Genomic DNA, 23,891 nt, shown 5'->3' on the forward strand with positions numbered 1-23,891 from the left:
TAGCCCCCCCCCCCCCCCGCAAAAAAAAAATTAATATATATATATTAATCTTTAATGTTCCGTGTCAAAATCTCCAAAGAATGATATTTAAGGTTTTGCTATAACAGAAGCGTATGCTGGTTCAGTATCAGGACAGCATCCTACACCAAATCTATTCTGAATCTGATTCTTTTGTCTTCTGCTTACTGCAGTTTTAGTTATTTCCAGTACAGAAATTGCAGTCACACACACACACACACACACACACACACACACACACACACACTTACTTCATCTCTTGAGTCATGGACATGGTAAAAAAATTAAGAAAACAAAAATACAAAACAAAAAGCAAACAGTAGATATACTACCGCTTCTCTTACATCATACAGTCGTTGGTTTTCACTTTCCTACGGGCAGCTTGTCAAAATTCTAGACCAGGGATCGGCAACATTTTGGGCAGAGTGCCAAAAACACCCGCAACTTCGACTTGTAACGCGTTAGCGTGCCGGGGCAGACGGTGAGGGTGCTGTGAGGGGTCCAATCCTCATTGTGGCAGTGAAGCCCCGACCCCTTCCCCACTGTCCACCCAGGGGCTCACACACCAAGCTAAACACCTCCTCATGCCACACTTTGGCACCCGTACTGGGGGTTGCCTACCCCTGTTCTAGACATGTGCTGGGTTTCACTAAGTAAAGGTTTCAAGTAAAAGTTTTGTAACTACATGACAAAAATATCATGCTCCATAGATAAAATTATTAAAGGGTCACTTCAAATATTTCTATTTCATTTTCTTTGCTTCCACTTCAAAATTTTTCAATGGAAATCCTTCTTTATAGATTTCTTACCCCCCATTATCAGCACTGTTTTATCTGAGTCAGGTTCCTTATAAACTGCTACTGTGAATTTTAAGGGTCTCCAAAACATTTATTCTGGAAAAAAAAAAAAAAAAAATACATGCGTACCCCACTAAATATCTAGAAACAATTATTTATTAAGAGCATTGTGGTAGCATAGAGAACACTAGCTCTATTAATCTTGCATATTTTCCTTCGCGTATATGAGCATTTGTTCTCACTCTCTGTGAAAATGTTTTAATGACTCTTGCATTGTGTGTGTTACACTAAAACTATAGATTTGGGAGCCATTAAGAGCCAGCATGAACCTCTGGAACATTTTTAAATAAAAGTTTCCAAAATGCAGACATATGGGGGTTAGAAGTTAATGAAACCTTCTGATGAAACTCAGACAGCATCCGACGATGTGCATATTCTTTGCTTCATTATTGCCATTTTTTGCTAAATGTCTGCTAGGCACATTTGTAAACCCTGAGCATAAGAACCATAATTAGTCTTTTGTCTGTTTACACTTGACTTTGTAGACATCTAAAGCTACAGTGTGTTTTTCTATGACAAATGATTTTTATTGTGTCCAACCAATATAGCCCTTAGGCTTTCCTTTTCCTTTTCTTGTCAGCCAAGTCAAGGAACCTAGTCTAAATTGTGGTGCTCACCCCCCTTCAGACTGCTCCCAAACTCTCCTCCGCCAAATAAGAACTTCCCAAGATGGAAGGAAATGCATTGATCTACTGTAGTTCCTTACTGGTGTCTTACCTAAAGGGGTAAAGACTTGAGTGGAGATTTGCCCTTCATTTGCCATATCTCAAAGTAACTATAAAACCAATCTGAATGTCCAGGATATGGTTTCCAGCAGCATACTCAATGGCCCCTAGTGTGACTGAGATAGTCAAGTTTTAGAAAAATGCAGGATTTCTCTGTAGTGGCAAAAGAGGGGGACTGCAAGAGAGAAAGGCCAGGGACAAAATCTTAAAAATCAGACCTTGTACGCCCCCACTCCAAAAGGAAGGATGAGCTCATATGTGATGAAAATAAGTTTGTTTAAGCACCCACATCTGAAAGCCATATGGGCTGAGGGGTTCAGATCCAGATGGCTGTACTTAGCAATAAAATGATCCAAATGCCAGGTTGTGGCTTGGCAGAGCTCACCCACATAGAGGCTTCTCTTTCATCGGAAGAGACAGAAAGTGCCCTGGTGGAACTGGAAAGAAGGCATCTCAGGACAGAGTCCACAGAACAGATCATCGGCATTCAACATTTAGCTCTCCTGTACGAGGGCTCTCCAAGAAAAAGAAGACTATTCAGAGAACCTCTCAAGATGCTCTAAATATGTAGCCAATGCCAGAAAGCCTTTTATATGGCAGGGCAGGGGGGGATGTAAGGGGCCTCTTGCAATGTGAGGAAAGTGCCTTTATACTTGCACAGAATGAAAAAAAAAAAAGAAGCAAAAAACAAAGAAAGCACAAAAAAACAAAACCAAGAAAAATGGGAGGACCTGAGAGAACTTGTGGAAAACACAGCAAGGATGGTAGGACCGTATACAGAGGTTCAGTAGTTGTTAGTTTCTCCACAACAGTGTAAAATGCTGGCTACCATGAACAAGAACTTTTCACAACTAGGGGTTGCTGGAAATTCAGGCCAGTAACTCTGTTGATCCCAGTATTTGCAGGGTTTTGGAGGGCAACCAGAACCTGACCGAATGGTCATCTGCAGAATATTTCAGAGTATTAAAAGGAAAAAGCTGGCTCTTGTGGCAACAATAACAGGGCCCCTTCTCAAGTCTACTGGCACAAAGTTCAGAAGAAAAGGAAAGAAGGCCTTTCCTCCCCAGTTATACTGGATCTGTAGCAGAATTTACCCTGGACTAGAGCACCAAACTGGTGCCCACTCCTACACAACCCAGGGTGTACTGGGATATACAAAGAAGGATTTAATGGTTCAGACAGAATATAAATAGCTCTGACAATTGTAACCAAGTTCACCACTGTTCACGGAAATATTTCTGTGCTGAAAGTCTAGCCACGTATAAATTTACAAACCTTTCCCTAAGCAATTACTGGTCTCTAATACTTGCATGCAGTTTTGTCTGGTATAGAACTCAGATCATTTTCTTTCTTACACTTAAAAATGTCCATTAGTACAGGATTTTAGGAATAAATCACAAGAGATAAAAGAGCAGATTGAACTGGACCCGTTATCTTCTCAGTACAGCAAGCAATTTGTCTTCGGTATGACTGTAAACTACATGCAACTGGAGGGCCTGGTGGCAATGTGGTGGGGCAGCTCATATAAAACAGCACAATATTGCAACTTTCAGAATAAGGCGCACTCCAAAACCCTAGCCCCCATTCTAGGTACTCCTTGGCAGGAGAAAGGCTAAGGGACATCACCCTGACAGAAATGCACCCCCACTGCAACTCTTACCTGCTGCTTTCTGGCAGCAGCTGCAACCAACTGAACATCTGGACTCAGTCTGGCCTTTGGATTCTGTCCCAGTGGTCTAGAGGGGGAACGGTAGGACTCAGGTAGCCTGGACTCCTCCATACTCTTGTCTAGGTGCATGCGTCAAAGATCGTGGTGCGATGGTCACAGAACTCTGTACAAGTGGATTCATCAGGCACCTGACTAGACCTCTTACACGTACATCATGATCCAGAGGATTGAGAGTTGCCTACTACTATAACAAACCATTGCTGAGGTTTCATCCCAACTGCAGTTTCTAACGTGACAAGCATTAGAGGTGAAAAATGCAGAACAGCAATATATTCCTTAGGTTTCACCCTGATTCCCTTCCCTCCCCCCACTTCCTTTAACTTGATTTAAAAAACAAACCGAAAACAACTCCAGATCAGCCGTTATACTGACTACCGTCAAATTCCTTCAGAAAACATTCAAACATGAACAGCTAATTGTTTTTATATGACTACAAACTTTAATTGCTTCTTAAACCCAACAGATTTTAGAAACCTGGGACTTGAGTAAATTAAAAAATTGCGTGCATTGATGACCGTCCCAGATGCCTGAGGACTGAAACTTCAGGTCATTTCGTCAGCTCCCAGCAGCTACGTAATGAACATGGCTTAATGTAGATATAATTCCAATTTTCTGGAAAGCATCAAGGTTTCTGTTTTGATTGTGGCTCCATAATACCCCAAATAATGCTGAATTACATAGATAAAATCAGGATCTCAAAACCTTTGGTGGGAATGATTATCAACATGAAAGAAGTAGGACATCAAAGAATATGCTAGGACCTGCCAAACAGATGTCCTAAACCCATTTGCTCACAAAGAATTCCCATACCTAGGTACTGTCAAACACATGCCAAATGTGCAACTATGAAACCATGGGCACGGTTAAACTTGGTTAGGAGGCGTGGGATCAGCAAGCCATTTTATGCCAAAACCAGACATATCATTGTAGTTAACAGCTATTATTGAGGGGTTCTCGTACCAAGTTCTGCGCACAAAATAAGTCAATCAATCATTAGTGTATGTACAAAATTATCTTCCCAATCCTGGCCCCAAACATTAACGTAACAAAGATTGTGCATAATTTCCATGGGGTTAATCTAAATTGGAAACACCTGAATTTCCAGGGTTTCTCAGCATAAAAATACTCTAGTGCTGTTTTTGTATTTTTAGCCACACTAAGCTTATCCATAAAAAAAGCTGCATTTGATAGAGGTGAGAGCATAATGGACTGGTTTAGACTGATACAGAATATCGAACAGAAAACTTGTTGAGAGGATGTCAAAAGAAACCAGAACAATATGCTTTATCTATTAAAAAAAATCAGTGTTAAATTGCTGGCAATTGCTCTAAAGTATTTTTCTATGAAAAACAATCAGATGCCTTCAAAAAACCCCTGCAGTAATGTTAAAGAGAAGTTAAGAATATAACAAAAATGCAAAGAAAACAGACTAGACTTGAAGCCCCAAAACAGGCTGACAACCCATTTTAACAGGCTCCTAGGATCATTGGTAATAATATTTTACATGAGGCTGCCAACGAGTCATTTGCTATGAGGGTTTTGGACTGGTGTCCCATCTCCTTGGTACATCAGACCCTTTTTGGGCAGGCTTCACAAATTAGACCCTTCATTCTTCCCCTCAGGTATTTCAAGAGGGAAGTACCACAGTTTATGGAGTTGTCTGTACGGCAATTAAATGTGGCCAAGGAAGAAATAAAAGATTAGAAAGTCACAGACGTTTGGGTGTTTTCCCAAACTGTGGGTAAACAGAAGTATTCTGTTATTGCATAAATAGCTCCTTAAGTAGACTGTGATATTTCTGCGCTTCTACTTTGTGAAAGTTCAGGAAGTTTTGGGGAGATGATTTGTATACTGACAGATAGTCACCACACTGAAACCGCACAGGGCTAGAAGTCTGAGTAAGAACTTTCCTCCGACCGCCTCCCTCTCACCAGGAAGACTCAAAGTGCTACAAGTTGTAATTTTGGTTAAGACTTGGAAAAAAAACTTTGTAGTCCACTTACCAGCGGGAGATGAGGAGGTTTGCCAGGCAGGGGTGGGTCTTAAGTCATCCATTTCCACAGAGTTGTTCACTTAAAAAATAGTTTAAAGGTTTGTTGCCTCTAAAAATGCACTGCTGTCCTAGTACTATGAAACCAGTACAAACAGATGCAAATCATCTTCCCATGTAGCATTCAGACAAATCAGATCAGATCCGATGCCTCCGCTGCTATGCCAAACAGGCTTGAATGAACATGACGAGTTTCTAATATCAGCAATAAAAATTACTTCTCAAACTGATGCTGGGAGGAGCATCAGGAGCAGAGGCCCAGTTAAGTGCTTCAGGAAAAAAGAAGACCCAAATACAGTTCAGGCTAGACAGGGATACAATGCACGGACACCTGTGCTTACTCACAGGGATACTGAAAAGGAGAAGAAAGCAGGCTGATCCTCCCTTACAGCAAGTGGAAGTACAGGCCCTTAAATGTGGTCAGTTGTCCACATGCCTGAGGTTCACTCCCTGTTCAGGCAAAAGAAATAAAAACTTACATAAAAGACTGAATTCTTGAAAATTAAATCAAAGATCAGCATCTTGGACAAATCTTTCTGCCATTCTCCTCTGTATGAGAAATCAGCAAATTTCCAAGGCTGCATGTTGATGATTCGTGCTAAAGGACATCACCCTGACAGAGTGACAAGCATCTCCTCCTACTCTGTAATGAAACAATGTCCCACACCCAGCATTTGGAAAACTGTGAAGCCTTTTGGAAGAGATACAAAAAAGTAGGTTTTGATAATACATGTTTATTAAAATATCTCATGGCTTTATTTTTCTTTTTGAACGAATGCATGGATATTAACTCTAAGGACTTGGCCAAGTTTTCATTTGAGTAAATGCAGGTGTTTGCCTTAAAAAAAATCCTCTGAAGCTTCAGCTGAACATACATTTTTCCCCCACTTGCTGCACATAATTCTTGCGTGTTTTTAAACAACTGTGCGTTTCAGAATCATTTGTCAGCACACAATGATCTTATATATTCTCATAGTAAAATCTGCAAAGTACATATGGATTCTTTAAAATATAAGATTCTAATAATTATACTTTCTATGAATGAATTAGGGGTTACATCGACAATATATGGCCATTTCTACACAGTTTTGATCTGATAAAATCTATGTTAATATCTGTGTGCATTGTCTTTAACAGGAGGATTTTAACAAAAATATTCAGTTTTCCAATACTAACGTGTGTTCGTTTAAAAGCTACGTGCTATGTTATTAAATACAATGGTATATGTTCTGTCATATTTCTTGATGGTATCCCTTTAATTAAGGAAACAAAATGGGGTTTTCCAACGTCCAGTTTCTATTCTATGTAGTAATATTTCATAACCATCAATATTACATTGGAGGCTGCAGACACACATACTAATTAGTTTGTCTAGCCGTCCGGAAAGTGATCTATAGAAATTATGGAGAAGAATTTTAATGCACTGCACCTTCAAGTATTCATGTTCTCGCTAACAATCATCATCGCCAGTAATGTACTATATCTTGTGCAGACGTCTTTGATAGTATTGTACCTGATATAACTATCCAGCAGGATTAACAAGGAAAAGCTAATGCATTGAGATGATAAAATAAGTGCAAACATGGTCTTTCCTTCTCATATAAATGAAAGCTAAGGTATACCAAAGACAACATCCCTGCAAATTCATCAGTAAGTATTAGGTAGTGTGCCTGGTACCTCGCGTTGTAATCTTGGGTGCCATTTTAAATCTATTACATTCTCACTTCTTTGCCAATAAATTAGCATCCAGCCAGAGAAGCAGTTTCCTCCAGCAGTTGACACCATCAGTTAACAGCCCTGTGTAAAGGATACGTCTATCAGTCGGCCCTTCCCTACCCTTCCCCCACCTCTAAGGCAAGTGCATCAGCCTGCAATGAGTTCAGTACCTAGAACGCTCAAGGATTTAGCAACCCCACATTTTTGCTGCACTTCTTGAAATACACTGTGGTCAGACCTGTAAACCAGACGTCCTTTCCTCCGAGTATTAACATGACATGCAAAGCTGCAGACTGTATTAGATCTAGGACATAAACAAAAGGTAAAGTAGTCTGCTAAATGAATTCACTGCAGAGGCCATTTCTTTCACAAGAAAAAAAAAAAAATCAATATGACTAAGCCAAAAGTACAGACACCTAACCACTTATATGAGTTTGCACTTTGTTACTTCCCCAGACATGCATGCTAGTGAAAGACTGTGTACACACCATATGTACAATCCAAGCCAGGGAATGGAGCGTAAACTACAGCATACAAAATGTAAGTGGAATAATGGCTAGTGATCTTCAAATGCCCAATGTTATAAGAACAGATGACAAAGGAGAGAAGCCAAATTATTTCTTGCATCAGTCTTCACCTCCAAGAATGCTGAGAATACAGCTTCCTGTGAAACCCTATCTGCCGTGTAGCCAATGGCAGAACGCACATGAACTCCTACGCAATGAGGATTTCACCACTACTCTTCAAAGAATAAAGATGAGACACTGTCCAGTTTTCAAGTTACAAAAGAAAAGGTGCTGTAACAAACACTGAAGTCCAATACATTGCAAAGACAGCACGATATATATAAAAAAGAATAAAGTGGTCTGAACCACTAAGAAACATATGGAATTGCAGTAACATCAACTGCTATTTCGACAACTGAATCGCACAAATTTTGCATCAATTTTCAAAAAAGGTGAAGTCCCGAGAACTACAGGTCAAATAAACCTTGCTTCAGCATCAGGTAAACTGGCCAAAATGAAACTTAAAACACATTATAAAACTCCTGATGCATCCAGCACTGAGGTAGTATCTTAGCCTAAGCTACAAAGTTTTGCTGGCATGGCTATGACTGCTAGGAGCACAAAATAAATAAATAAATAAAATCACAGACCTGGGTGATGTAGCCATGCCAGCAAAATGGCATGCCTGGACATAGCTATTCTGACAGAAAAGGTTTGCTGGCAAACTGTCAGAGCAGACTCAATTAATCAGGTCTGCTGGAGCATGGTAATTACTGCGCTCCAGCAGACTTGTGTATCAGTATCCCCACACTGAAAAATGGCAGCGCCAAGGGTGCTTTAAAGCTCGTTAGATGAACTTTAGTTAGTGGCCCTGCCACTATTTTTCAATATAGGGATGCTGATACATATGACATTTTGACTGATACACATGACGCTCTTGGAGCTGCTCTAATTAAAGCACCCCCCCAACCTCCTGCCTCCCAGAGCACATCTATACACGCCCTTAGCTTCTGTTGTTCAAGGTGGTGCTGTAGCTATTTTGTCGTCACACCCCATGTCTCCGAAGGAGGGCTCCACTCCCAGAACCATGACAACACAACCCATGAGGACAGCAGCCCCATAACGGAGACAAGCCCCTGGTTTTCAAACCCCCCAGAAAGCATTCTTCATCTCCCCTTCGACTGCAAGAAAATCTAGGATAACCACAAGAACCTGAACAGGATTACATTAAGTATATGATTAAAGAACAAGCAACTTGCCTGTCAAATAACCTTCTGAGGCAGATTTCTCAAAAGATGAATACCACTCTACATTTCCAGGATTATTATTTTGAAAGTGGCGCAATTATTAGGGCACCATCCCAAAGAAATGGAGAGATTATATTAAATCTCTTAAACCATGTCATCCTCTTATAACGGAAGTTGGGAAGCAGGGGGGAAAGCATTGCTATGTCTCAGAAAAATGACAAACATTAGTAAGAACTCAGTACGTTAAGACGTGTTTTAAAATAAAAAGGCAGGAAACAAAAATACAAACAACTATAATTTGATATTTAATATAAATGTGTTTAATATATTATTAAATATCACTAAAGTAATATTTCCACAAAAAAATTATATTAAAAAAATTGTCTTAAAAGTATTTTAGGCAGCTTCCAAATGAAGACAGAAATTTCTGTCAAATCACATACCATTAGATCATAAATTAGAAGTGCTTTTTTAAAATGAAGGCTTCCCAAAGGCAAATATCTGACACGAATCCATACATGTGCCATCAATACGTAAAGTGCTAAAGGATGAAAAAGACTGTTCACTTTTTATGTTTTTTCTGAAACTCATTAAGTTTTACAAACCAAAAATTTGTAAAACTTGATCTGTAAAGTTTGATTTAGCAGCTGAAATCTCACCTATAAATTAACCCTAAGCTCCATTTTTTCTTCCACAGCACCACTGAACATGCCATCATGGATATTTTACTATCCTTCCTGCATTTTAAAGTACAGCTAATACTTACAGTAACTTTATATTGCAAAGATAACTGCCTGAAGCTACTATTATTTCAATACTCCGGTTCAAGAATGGAAAATCCGCTTGTTAATTTTCCCAACGATAAGTCCGTTTCTTATGTGCGGTACTAAAGATCACCAGTAAGTACATCTTTCAAAAATAAATAAATAAATACTAACATCGCAGGCTTAACTTTCGGAGCTTGGGTTGAGTCCCAGGCTTGAGATGCTGTTTTGGTTGGTGGAGCCCTTCCACCAATCAGGAGGCAACAGGAAAAGTGAAGCCATGCCCCTTTCCTGAGGGGAAGGAGAGAAGAGCTCCCCTGGACCTGACTGAAGACTGCAACACTGTCCGGTCCAGAAGACTTTAGGGCCGGAGCCCTGGAGAGTATAAAAGGAGCTGCATGCCCAGCACAAGGCAGATGCATCGGGGATGGAGAAGAGAGAAGAGCGGGGCTCGGGAGAGCTGGGGAGAGCTGCTCAGCAGGGCGAAGCAGTAGCCCATAAGAGCCCCTGAAGACTTCCAATGGCAGGGAGCTGCAGATGGCTCCAGCATTTAGGATCTTGGTGAGCAGCATGGCATGCTGGGAACTGCATGAGGTGGCTCAGGTCTGCAACCTTTGGCGTGTGGCCAGAGACAGTGCACAGGCCGGTGCATGAAGCAGGATCTTTGGAGCTGCCTGCATGGCTCAGATCCCCAAGCTCTGCACAAGGCTGGGAGCTCGGGATAGGAGGCGCTGCACAGAGGGCGAGAGACCCTGGGAGCAGCTTGAGGTGACTCAGGTCTACAGGTGCTAGCACGGGGCAGCAGCTCAGTGCAGATGACACTGCACAGAGGGTCTGGGAGCACACTGAGCCCTGGTGCTGCACAAGGCTGCCCGGGCCTCCGACCCCTAGCACAAGGCGAAGTGTCCGCTACACACAGCGGTGCATGTGGCCCTAAGCTAGGCCAGTGGAAGCAGAGTCGGGCAGCAGGAAAGCCTGGTGGGGAACAGAGCTTGACCTGGAAAACAGGAAGCAACCCTCCGGGACTGTGGAGTAGCAAGTTATCCTGGAGAGAGGGTCCCCACAGGAGAGGGACACCCAGGGTTGTGAAGGGGCAACACATGAGCCGCTCCTGGGTGATGGGGGGCAGCTTAGGAGTCTTTGGGGTCACCCTCTTTTCTTTCCCCCCCCACCTCCTTTCCTGTAGTGGTACCTTGGGAGTGGGGTCCCTGCCCTGGAGGGCATCTAAGGATTACTAGTTATGTTTGTAGACTGTGCCTTACATAGTTTATGTGAATAGGTTGAAGTAATAGTTTGTATATTTATAAGGTTGCCCGATCAATATACTTTGTTCTGGGTTGTTCTATTGCTCACTTGTATTTCTGAATAATTATTGGGGGTGTGGGGGTGTGTGTGTACATACACACCCCCCAATAATTATTCAGAAATGCAAGTGTGCAATAGAACAACCCAGAACAAAGGATATAGATACACACACACATATGGTATAGGGTTTATTGTTTTGAAAATCTGTACATGTACATAATCTACAACCTTACCCTTTAATGGTTTTGTGATAATAATAAATTTGTATATAGTTAAGTAATTGATTGACTGGGCCTAACTCTATAGGGGACAGAGGCGCTGGGCTCCTGTGTCCCTCCACAGCACACGCCCTGCCAATAATTCCCTCATTTAGAAAGAGGAGTACAAACCTGTGTACACCTGGGCTACACCACTATAAAACAAAAGAGCTGTTTTTATCCTGATTGAGGCTTTTCTACATGCCTGTCAAAAATACTCACTAAATATAACAGCTACACTTACAAGACCTTTAAAAACATCTATAATCATTTACAACATATTCTATTAATGCCTATCAGCAGTACCATGCAAGAAACAGCTGGAAATAAGTGTCTCAGCAGTAGCACTTAATAACTTACATTTCATAAAAATAAAGATTAACCTTATTCTTAATCATGACCACAGTGCACTTACATGTGGAAGAGATTTAATAATGAGTTAAGAGTTTCATGGAAAATTCTTCTATATAAGAATACAAGACAGTTTCTATTTGAGCCTGGGAGCAAGAATGCCCGATTGGCATAAAAGAAGAGAAACAGTGGATCACAAACAAAGTTTGTTTTAGGAATTAAAAACTTCCTGTACCAGACAGGATTCAGTCTGAGAAACTCAGAAAAGTATGTAATACTGTATATGCAGGACTGGATGCACAAGTACTGAAACTAGTTTATTCTCTGGAGGTAATACTATGAGTGCAATATGGAAAAATGTGATAATTAAATAATACTTACTTAAGAGCTCTAACATGCCATATTCAACCCCTATCAAAGACCATTTAGTGGCAAGCAAGGAAGTAAAGTAATACACTGTAATTTTTCATTATAAGTGTGTCAACAAAGCAAGCTTGTTGGCAGGTTTGTAAACATTTTTCCAGTTCTAGCATTATAGTACCTTTCCAATTCAAAGTTATTGTCAAAATTTCTCTCATTAGCATAACTTTAGACTTCACAAAGTATTAAAAGTATTTCTCCCAATACCTCCTGCTTATACTTGCTTCATCTATTGTTCCTGAAAAGCTGACACTGATCAAGTTGCAATGGAAATCACAATTAAGTATATTAATAAACCTAGGACAGATATAAGGAGGATAATTACGAACAACTGTCAGATGAAGAAATGTATGCAACCGGTGAGCTGACATGCAAAAAAGTAATTCTGATCAAGACAATTGCTCATCTAAAATTTTTAAAGCCTTAGGGAACCAAAAATCTTATATTAGTAGAATCTTTGTTCTTAAATGTGTGCATGCAGCTTTCACTAACACCAACACAAGTTAAACCTATATATGCAATGCCCCCCACAAAAAAGTACCACAAAATGTTTAAGCTAGTTAATTTTATTAAATTGTGACTAAATTTGTTTTAGAAAAAACTTCACCTCTTTTTATTTTTAAAGAATGTTTGTATTTGCAAACATGGCTCAAGGGATCCAGATCCTCTTGCATTTAGATTTCCTAGGAATCTGTGTTGTCCACTATAAATCTTTTTGCCACAAAAAATAACCAAAAGTGTCATACATAGAGAAAGATTTCACGATCTATAAATGGCAGAATGGTTTTGCAATTTGGTCAGCTGATAACAGAGACAACCAACTGGCAGACACTGTACCATAAACTATTCTTAACTCCACACAACTGAACTTGCCACTGACTCCCAAGTCAAGTGTTTGAACTGGCAGGCAGGGACTTTTTTTGTTGTTGTTATAAACTGAAATAAAGTAAGATACCAGAACATAAGGTCTGAAATGTGAAGACTTCCTCCCACTCCTCATTTCTACGGAACTGAATGAAAATACTAATGCATTTTGATATGTTAACAATCATAAGCCAAGAATATTTCAAATGGTCACAAGGGCAGTATGCAGATACACATACAAAAATAGGTAAATACACCTTGTTATCAGAAACACATAGCAAAAGACTGACAAACATAATACACTTAGCAAAATTTGCTGATTAACACAAATCTTTTGACAAGCCTTCACCTAGTTGTAAAATTAACTGGTAACAATCCTTAAAAATCACCAGAAAGCTACATATTTCTTTTGTTCATAGAATGAGTAGCTCTCAAAACCACACAGACAGACATCAGCATCAACTGCTCACAAGATTCTCCCATCCTGAGAAATGCAAACAATCAAAACTTGAAGAACTGCTGCTCAATGCACATGTTCAGTCTTTAACAAGCAGAAGGCAGGGCAGGGTGGCACATTGGAGACCAACTGGCTCAGAGAAGAATAAGCTTTTTTAGACAACAACCTATTCAGTCAGATGCTACCAAAGTCTTAAACAGAAAGGCAATGGAGGAGGGAAGATGCATGTTTCCCCACAATGAAAACCACAAAAGCTGGGTTTTCATTAATGATCTATACCCTAGTCATGACTGCTCAGAACTTGAGGACATAACTTCAGTCACTACCTTTTACTTGTGCCACTTACTAACTACTGGCACAAGTCAGTACGTGTCAACCCCTGAAACAGGAGACACAGGAAGATGAATGTAAAGAAAAACACTATAAGAATTAGTCACAAGCCAAAACTATATTTTCCTTCTGAGAGAGAGAAAAGTTAGCTAGATTTACTTGTTAATTACTGTGTTTTAGATGCTTTGAAAGCATACCAACTACAAGCCCTGAGGGTTGGAGGGGACTCGGGTTTTTGATTTGTAAATGATTTCATTTTTCTTTTCTGGACAGAGAGGTTAGTTAAAATTCAGCTCTATTTAAAAACCTAAGCTATCAAAAAAGGAAGAAGGTACCTGGTTTCTGGTAACGCTCATTTTTACTTCGCAATTTGTTTCATTATTTGATTTAAATTCAAATCAACAAAACCTCAAAAACAATTATTTTTCAAAATGAAGTTGTCTGTCTAGACCACCCACATTCAATCAACCACTGACACGGTTTAAGCATGTGGTTATATAAAAATAATGGTAAACAAAAACGTGTTTAAGCACTGTGGTCTGAGAATCACAGCTGCATGCGTCTTGGCACAATACTTGATTAATATATTTAGTGTTGCAAACAAGGCAATGTTTTACTTTTCTGGATGCATGACTTAACATTCTGCTGTTGTCAAATAAATTCTCTGATCCTTCACCTGAACTGACAAACCACAGGTGGAACATCAAGACTGTATAAGCCCCAACACCTGTGGCCAAATACAGCACAATGAATACGGTCTACATTCAAAACAAGAAAAAAAATCTCAGTGATCAGAGACGTACCTTATTTAGTAATTACGCTGTTAAAAATATTAACAACATTTCTGTGGATGTTTGGGGCGCAACCCCAAATTGACCAATGACCTTCTAAGTGTTTTGTTCCTATTACAGACAGCTAAAAGGGCTTAAAACCAAATCACTGTTTTTCTGAGCGGACGTGGCTGAACTACCACCTACAGCTTCAAAATCTAGAGTGCTTTTAACCATTCTTCAGTTGGAAAAACTATACAAATCAAGTAAGACCAACTAAAGATTCTAATTCTTCATAACATCCCCCCCAAAAAGGCAAGACAGACACAGAGATGTCAAACAGCCAGGCCAGTAGGTAGTGGAAAACATGCTCACCGAAAGATAACTGCTAGCATCCACATGGTCAGTGATGGTCTGGCGCTCTCCCCGTTGATTAATCTTCCTGAACCTTCGCCGAGACTGTCTGATGGGAATTTCTCTTTGCAAGATATTTTCTTCATTGTCTTTGGAGTTCTCCACCTGAAACACATGTTCAGGATCCTGGTTAAACATCCAATTCTTCCAAATCATTGAAAGTCGATGGAACTTTATTAAGCTCATGAGGAAGGCATTAATATTAGCTCTTAACAGTTAATCTGCTTAGGAAACAGACTATACAAGTCTCTTAAGCAAACCAGTGCTCCATGGCTCAAAAATGATGTTATTACAATGAGCTGGAGGCCACAGTTTCCTTCCAGGAAGTAGAAAAAAAAAAAAGAAAAATAGAAAGAACCACACGTATCCTCTACATCGAGTTGCTTACCAGCAGCAAACCCTCCTACTGCACACGTATATTATAAAACAGCAACTGCACACTAGTTATCAACTGTTCAAAGCATATCGACTCCAAAGCACATTTATTTTAAAATGTTATACTTACTATAGTTACAAGGTTAGGCATTAAAAACATGTTAGCTGTCACATTTTAACAAAGACCAATAGGCTTTAAAGCAGGGATCTGTACTTAAACTGGGACACATTAGTTAGTCAAGGAAAACCCTAGAATCTCGCACAGCTCTCCCGTGATCTTTATTTATGAACACTGTATTTCACACACAGAAAATATTTTTTTAAAAATGTGCAACTGCTCTAAAACTTCAATAGCCTTTTTTGAACATCAACATTAAAAAGAAGGCATAGTTATGTACGTTTCCTATATTTAAAATGAAGTACTTGGCATGTTCCAATTACTTTTTTTTCACATGAAAAACAGGCCATCCTTCCATGTTTCCTTCTGATGTCTTGGAAAAACACCTCAAGCAGGAAACAGAGCAGACGGGCGTATACAAATAGGCTGCAACTGGGCTTTTAATTTCTTTGTAATACACTTAACATGCAATAGTTTCTACTCTCTTTATTCACGATTTTTAAAAGTTTCAAATACTAAAATTTAACAGCATGGCTATAAAACTAAAACATGTCTACTGAAATAGTTAAATAGCCAACTTCATTTTCTCTTCCAGCAGTTACCTTATGAGACCTTGATCAATTTACTTGAGGCCAAAATTGTAGAAGAGAGAACAGAAACAGGTCAAACCCCTCCACCCCCCAAAAAACAAAAACAAAACCAGAAGGCAAACAACTGAAAACAATGAACACGCCAACCCTAACTCTCATTCTGTATAAGCAATTTGCGAGAGAGACCAGATCTACCCGTTCCTAGATAGGAAGGCAAATTTTAGGAATTTTTGTGTTAATCTCCTACAGATAAAACCACCACCATTTGAAAGCAGACAGGATAACTGCTTTCGTAGCTGGATAATGCAAGAAAAATTATGCTGAAAGATACTGAGCTGACCAAGGGATACAAATCCGACAAGATGATTAACACTGGATTAGAATTTAATGTCGTACCACACGGATATGAAAAAAGAATGCAACTAAAGCAGCGTGCAGACATTCACTTCTACTGGAAATTTCTTCCAGTAGAGAAACAGCCCAGGAGCTGGACTTGCACATGTTGCTCCAGCCCCCATGGCTGAAGAGCTTCACAGGCTTCAAGTCTCCAGCCAGGCGGCACTAGCAGGCTGCTCCCTGGGTCAGCCCTGAAAAGCAGCACCTGCCACAGACAGAGGGAAGGTCCTGGCCCAGGAGAATCCCCCCGCTCCCATCCTGTCAATCAGCACTCTTCCTCCCATGGTGGGAACTCTCCCAGATCTCCTCCTCCGGACAACAGCCCTGCTCCTTGCACTCCTCGGGGATCACCGAAGGGGTGCAGGAAGAGGAGGGAGTGTTCAGTTGCTGCGGCAAGGCTGTGCCTCGGCAAACACTGGTCCAAGCTCACCGAGGGTAGCACAGGGCGAAATGGGGACACTCTGCTGTAGTGGCAAAGCCCTGGCTTGCCCTGCTCTTGCAGCAAGGAGGATCTGGAGAGGCCAGGACTGAAGTGCTTGGCTGGGCTGGGGAAAGTCCAGGACACAGCCACCTTCCAGTTTCTCCACTTTCCCCTTGGTCCGCCACCACTCAGATGAGCAGCGGAGGCAGCAATTTAAAAGCCAAAGGGACCCACAGGCAGGTGCATGGAGAATGTCCCCAGCCCAGCTCCCCCTTGCTGCCCCACCTAGGGGCAGAGCAATGATTAAAAAACCAACAACTGGAAGCAGGGTCCCTGAGGCCTGCTCCCAGCTGCCGGCTTTTACATTACCAGCCTGCCGTTCAGCTGGGCATTAAGTGGGTGCCAGTGGGAGCCAGCAAAAAGTCCCCTGCCTCTTCCCAAAAACTGAGGACTGCTTGGTGTGGGGGAAAAGGTAGAGAATAGTGGCTGCTTCTCCCCTCCCCTCACCTCCTGATCTATGGTGCAGGGAAGGAGCAGCTGCCCTCACCCCTCCTTGGTCCTGGAAGACAGGGAGCCTTTCCAGTGGCTCCGCTCTCCCTGGTCCCCAGGAGGAGTTAAATCAGGAGAAAATGTATAGGCCTTCAGTCTGCAGGGAAAAAAAAACCTCTCCCAGAAGCAATTTAACTCTGGTTGTTGCCAGCTTATTTTTCTCCAAGAGCAGCCATTTCTGATCTGGGAGAAAAAGCCTAAATACCTGCAACACTTTTGGTGTCTACTGGGACAGCAGCGATTCTCCCAGGAGAACACCTGTACCTGCCTTAGTGGAAGTTTCACCAGCAGTTTTTAAATGACAAGCAACAAGCATTTACAGAACAGAAAGGCCTTGAGGGGTGACCATCAGAATATATGGATTTTTAGTTACTGACAAAGCAACTGGTAAGTAGAACAAATATAAATCTGAACCTTTAATTTCTTTTAAAGTTGCCCTATTAAAATAACAAGCTTGATTTCAAATTTTAACTTACATACCATATCCAGGCACCTGTTGATTTGTAGCAGAGGTGTCAAATCTAGTCCACAGGCCAGATCTAGTCCACAAAGCCACTTAATCTGGCCAGTTGGACTACTGAAAGGCTACTGAAAATGGGGGCATGGCTAGAGGAGGCGTGAATAGCCACAGAATCCAAGGCCCTGAGCTCAAGTGAACATGACCATCCACAGCAAAAGAGCAAGCAAGGGCTGTGCCAACACAGACTCACTCATCCTACGGCCACCAGTCCTACAGCTGCTTGCCCTACCACGACTCTTCCTGCTACAGCCACTGCCCCTTCAGGCCAGATCTGGCCCAGGGCACGCAGTAAGTTTGACACCCCAGGTTTATGAGACATGCAGTTCTATGCCAAATGTATTACTTGCTTTTCTGATGTCTGAGTCCAATCCTATAAGCTTCTACACAGCTACTTACAGGTGCCAAGCTCCTATTATCAAGAGGACTGAAAGCATTCGGTATCTTCCAGGATCATAATAGCTTTCACATGGAGTTCCACAGACATTGTTACGATGTGCGCAGAACTATGGCAAAGTAATCCTCTACTATGATGTAAAACTATTTTCCTTCCCTTATTCTACATGAAAAATAAGAACTGAGCCCAAGGCTTGTTAGCGAGGGTGGGGAGGGAAAAAAAAAAAAAAAATCAACTGTAAGTGGAAGCTAAGAAAATAAGACCACCTGCTTCCTTCAGTTAATACCACTACTGTATAACTGTCAAAAAATATCAAAGCAGCTGAAAAGCCCTTATACAACACAGCTTGAAATTTAGTAGTATTGTACATACTTATATCCTTTTCTTTCGTGTTGATACCAGGCAAAACAGCAGAGGTCTCAAAACTTATAGTTGCTATATTTATAGTAAGGTATCATTTATAATAACTTACAAATGGTTAAAAATTATTACAACTAACCATGACTTATAACCATCCATAACAATTTCTAACAGCATACTTATTATGCTTGATGAAAGTAACAAAACTGTTTTAGGTCACTTGACACTTTCCAATGAAGGCCGTTTTCAGCCGTTTATAAAACGTCAAACAAAGAGTTCAGACTGAAATTCTCTCTGCTGGGCGTCTGTCTCGGGCTGAATTTATTTGTGAAAGTTTCAGCAAAGACATTTCAGCTGTTCCAAAGACAAAGTTTCAAAAATAAAAATAAAGCTTTATTATAACAGTTTCTAAACTTTTCCTAGTGACCCCACACAGAGTCAGGTAATTTTATTGACTAACACCACACACAGTTCCCACTGTTCATGTGCTCTCAATAAATATGGAGGTTGGACATACTGCACCTCATGCGTTCTTAGGTTTGACATTCCCATTACAATCTTTCTGGCCCGAGGGCTAGGGACAGAAGTTGCATATAAACCAGTACAAAAGTGATCAACCAGTTCAAATCTGTAACCCAACAGAAGTTCAGTGCGCATAAACCGCTTTCAAAATGGCCAAAACCAGTTTAAAATAAACCTGGATAGATGTAGTATCAGACTTCACCGATTTAGGTTAAATCGGTTTATTGAACTTCTGTTCCAGATTCCATAGATTCATAGATTGTAAGGCTGGAAGGGACTTCAGATCATTGGGTCCAGCCCCCTACACCAAGCAGGAAAAATAACTTGGGTTCAGGTGACCCCAGCAAGGTATCTGTCTAGTCTCCTCGTGAAGATTTCCAGGATAGGTTATTGCATTACCTCTGGAGGGAGCTTATTCCACCGTCTGGACACCCTGGCTGTGAAGAAGTTTTTCCTAATATTGAGCCTGAATCGATCTTCCAGGAATTTGTGGCCATTACTCCTGGTTCTCCCCTCAAGTGCCCTGGTGAACAGTTGCTCACCGAGCCCTTGATGTACTCCCCTACTGTAGCGGTAAGCTGCTACCAGGTCCCCTCTCAGCCTTCTTTTTCTCAGGCTGAAGGTTCCAGCTGCCTCAGCCCTTCCTCATATGGCTTGCCTTGTAAGACTGATCATACGGGTGGCTCATCTTTGAACTCCCTCAAGCTTGTCCATGTCCTTGTTAAAGTGCGGTGCCCAGAACTGAACGCAGTAGTCCGGCTGCGGTCTCACCAGTGCTGAGTAGAGTGGAAGACTCACCTGCTTGGTTTTGATGGAGATGTGTCGATTGATGCATGCCAGAGTATTATTTGCCCTACTGGCTACAGCATCACACTGCTGGCTCATATTCATACTGTGGTCTAGTATTACCCTGAGGCCCCTTTCATTCGTGGTGCTAGTTAGTTTGGTGTCACCAAGCCTGTAGGTGTGTTGGGGGTTGCTCGTCCCGACGTCAAGCACTTTACATTTCTCAACGTTGAACTTCATCAGGTTCTAATCTGCCCAACTTGCTAGCCTGTCTAGGTTTGCCTGCAACTGTAGCCTATCTTCAAGCTTGACCACGCTTCCCCATAATTTGGTGTTGTCCACGAACTTGGCCAGTGAGTTCTTCACCTCCACATCCAAATCATTAATAACAATGTTGAAAAAGTACTGGACTGAGCACCGACCCCGCAGGACACCGCTGCCCACTTCTTGCCAGGATGACACAGGTCCGTTCACTATGACTGTCTGGGTCCTATTCTGCAGCCAGTTTCTCACCTACCTGTCTCAGAGTTAAGCCCACAATCCTCCAATTTTCTCATGAGGACATCGTGGGATACTAGATCAAAGGTCTTTTGGAAATCTAGGTATACAATGTCAACCTGTTCTGTCGTGTCTAGGTGGCGAGTTACCTGGTCATAGAAGGAGATGAGGTTGGTAAGGCCATGCTGGCTGTCATTCAGCATCTTACCTTCTGCAAGCTTATCATGGCTAGACTCCTTGATTAACTTTTCTAGGATTTTCCCTAAGATGGAAATTAGACTGACTGGGCTATAGTTACCCTCCCAATTCAAGTTAACTCTCAGTCCCCCAGTTTTCAAAGAAAATGTGAAATCAGGTAATTTTCACAAAATCAGCAAAACACACACACACACACACACACAAAGCCCTGCAAAAGAAAGTGGGAAAGTGGGATTGATGTAAAAATAAAAGGTTTTGCTTTTCCACATAACTCCCCCCACCCCCCAGCCCCAGCTGCCAATTTGGTGAGAGGGCTGTCGTCATGCAGTGGGGCGGCGACAGCCTGTTCCCATGTCTGCACAGACCTTGGGGGTGGGGGGAAGCAGAGCTGAGCTGGGAAAAGCAGAGCCAGGTCAGGGCAGGGGGCAGTGTGGCCCAGTCAGGGGGACAGCAGAACCACAGTGGTCTGTCCCCAAGCCTGGGGGGGGGGGGGGGGAAAATTTTTTTTCCCCCCTGGGCCCCCCGGGGGGGGGGGGGGGGGGGGTACAATTATTTTTCCCCCTGTGCAGCCCAGGGTTGGGCAGAGAGTGGAGGCCAGGCCAGGCAAAGGAGCAGTAGGGTGGTGGCAGCCAATGTATCTGCCAGAGGCCCCAGGAAATCAGCCAGAGGCATCGGGGGGTGGGGAGGGGTTGGGAGGAGGTCCCCTTGCAGCTGACTGCCTTGCCAGGCAGGCACAGGTGTGCCCCCCCACATGCTCAGCAGCAGACCCAGAAGTGAACCAAAAATACTTCTGGTCCACTTCTGGGTTTGCCACCAAGCATGTGGGGGAGACCCCCGTGCTCTTGTGGGACACTCAATCCACCCCAGCATCACAGCATTCAGGAGCCACACCTGGTACCTTGAAGTACGTAGAAAAGAAACATTTAAAGCTGCGTCTATGGCCAAATCACTGATTCTCCAAAGATCAGCATCAAATCTTCAGATTAGGATTTGACCAAATCGAATCGGGACAGAGATCCAAATCAATTAATCAAATCACTGTCCCTGATTGGGGCCGAATCCAAATTGACTACGGCCCATTTTGCACACCCCTATTCTCACCTCTCAGGGCCGACACATTTTCATAAGTACTTCAGACTTATTTCAATATGGAACTTCAGTTATAACTATTAAGCTACATGTCTACATCTGCATTTCCACTCAACTGACATAGGAACAGTGTGGTCAAGAACATTTATACATTCATGAAAAGTACATTGTGTATCTATTTGTATTCTTATCATCAAGGATAATTTACTTAAAATGACATCTGTATCTCTTAAGAATTTTACAGCATACATTTTCTGTCTCTAGATTATAGTCCATGTCATGTTGCAAATCTCATTTGTAGTTAGTGACTCATCAATTCTCAGTTTAGGGAAATTCAAACAATGTCACGGAATTTATGAGTGACACCACAATGAGTCACTTCCCCCTTCAGGCAGTTCCACTTAGGACAGAAATGGCGTCACAAAATATAAGAATGTTTTCTAGGTAACAATGTACCTGAATTTTTTTTTTGTTTTCTTTTAACTAGATTAAACCTCGTTGTAATAGCTTATAAAAAGAAAAAAAAATAGTTGCTCGACTGCTCATAAACAAATGGTCCATATTCTTTTCTCAGTTATGCTAGTCAAAGGGTGGGAAGAAACATACCTTTTCATCTGATTTAAAAGGGGAGGGGAAGCTACTGCTCGAGAGCAGGAAGCAGCTCATATGCTTTAGCTGTCACATTTGAATGACCCTGTAGCAATACAAATTAGCTATATTGCCCTATATTTGACCCTGGATGAAGCAGAGGTAAATTTGGAGTGTATCTGCTATACTTGTGTGAAACATGCAGGCATAATGGCTGCAAAAAAATCTGGTATCCATATCCCTTGATAGCAAGGCAACTAGGATGTCTGTCTGTATTCCAAATCAAACAATTTAATGGATTTACACTTAAATTAAGATTTGTCTCAACAGCTCACTTCAAAATGCTAGTATCCCATAGTTAAAGGATCATACAGGTAAATACATACAATCTGCAAGTCATCAGAGAACCACTGTGGCATGTACAGTTCCAGAGAACTTGATAGAGCAGTCACTGTGTATGCACAGGGCTCAGTCATCCTCAGTCAAATAACCATTAAATGCACTTAAACTCTTAACAGCCATCTTAAAAGTTGCCTTTTGTCCAAAAACATTTTACCCGTTATTTGTAATTGTAACAGCCAATACCAGCTGAAGGGGAAAAAAAATAAATAACTGTTGAATACAATAGACAGTCTTTAAAAAGGTAGTTTTCCTGGCTCAAGTTACTGTCACAACTCAAGTGCCATGTCTGAAATCAAGCACTTACTACTCATTCAGCTACTCTAGAATAATCAACCACTGTTACAAGATATGTCCCAGTAAAAACACTAATAAACTTCAAAGACATAAAAGGCAAATGGTTCCCTCTTTCTTACTGTATTTCTTTGATGCTTTCAAAAACATCTTGAACTACATATGGGGACACAATCCTAGGTTTTTAACTTTGACAGGTCTCATCTAGCCACAGGAGAAAGCTAGTTTGGGACAAGGGTGACAACAACCCTAAAGTGTTTCTGTTCCAAATGACTCCAGCAAGCTCTCTTCTTGGGTCTCAAGCATCCAGATTATATTTACTCCATAAGGAAAAGGAAACCTCTTTTTATTATACCAGACTCACAGAAAGGTAAATCAACTCTTTCCATTCTACTTCCTATTTATGTTCCCTATTTATTCTATTTATCTTTATAGGGGGTGAGACAGACATCCTTGGGTTGAAATAACTTCTGTGCAAGAAGAGCTAGGTCTGATCTGTCCTTTCCCAGGGACTATACTTTTCAATTCAACAGTGCTACAGATACTAGGGGTGTGCGAAATGGGCTGTATTCGATTCAGATTCAGCCCAAATCGGGAACAGCAGTTCAATTCGTTGATTCAGATCACTGCCCCGACTTGATTCGGCTGAATCGAAATCTAAAGATTCGCAGAATCATCAACTCGGCCACAGACACAGCTTTAACTGTTTTTTCTACATACCTCGAGGTACCAGGCATGGCTCATGAATGCTACAATGCTGGGGTGGAGCGTCTCACAGGAGAGTGGCCCGCGGGGGACCCCCCATGTGCTCGGCAGTGAACCCAGAAGTAGACCAGAACTATTTCTGGTCCACTTCCAGGTTCACAGCCCAGAGCACTGGGGGCCCCCCTGTGCCCCCCCGGCTCGGCGATCGGCTGCAGGGTGACCCCAGGTGCCCTCCCAGACCAGTCGCTGAGTCAAGGGGAGGACAGGAGATGGGGGAGAGGGGGAGGCAGGTCCAGTGCACTCCCCAGC

General features: G+C 41.8%; 1 protein-coding gene across 6 annotated transcripts in view; it reads right to left on the minus strand.

The window, feature by feature from the left end:
• RAPGEF6 (Rap guanine nucleotide exchange factor 6) overlaps nucleotides 1-23,891 on the minus strand; it is a 266,305-nt gene that overhangs the window by 135,552 nt on the left and 106,862 nt on the right. For all 6 annotated transcript variants that reach the window (XM_019506313.1, XM_019506311.1, XM_019506309.1 and 3 more), the window contains exon 6: nucleotides 14,742-14,885. In XM_019506313.1, the coding sequence (XP_019361858.1) occupies nucleotides 14,742-14,885 (144 nt within the window). The remainder of the gene's footprint in view (nucleotides 1-14,741; nucleotides 14,886-23,891) is intronic.

Source organism: Gavialis gangeticus, unplaced genomic scaffold (genome assembly GCF_001723915.1).
Source record: "Gavialis gangeticus isolate Ggan-Ray unplaced genomic scaffold, GavGan_comp1, whole genome shotgun sequence".
NCBI classification, from domain to species: domain Eukaryota; kingdom Metazoa; phylum Chordata; order Crocodylia; family Gavialidae; genus Gavialis; species Gavialis gangeticus.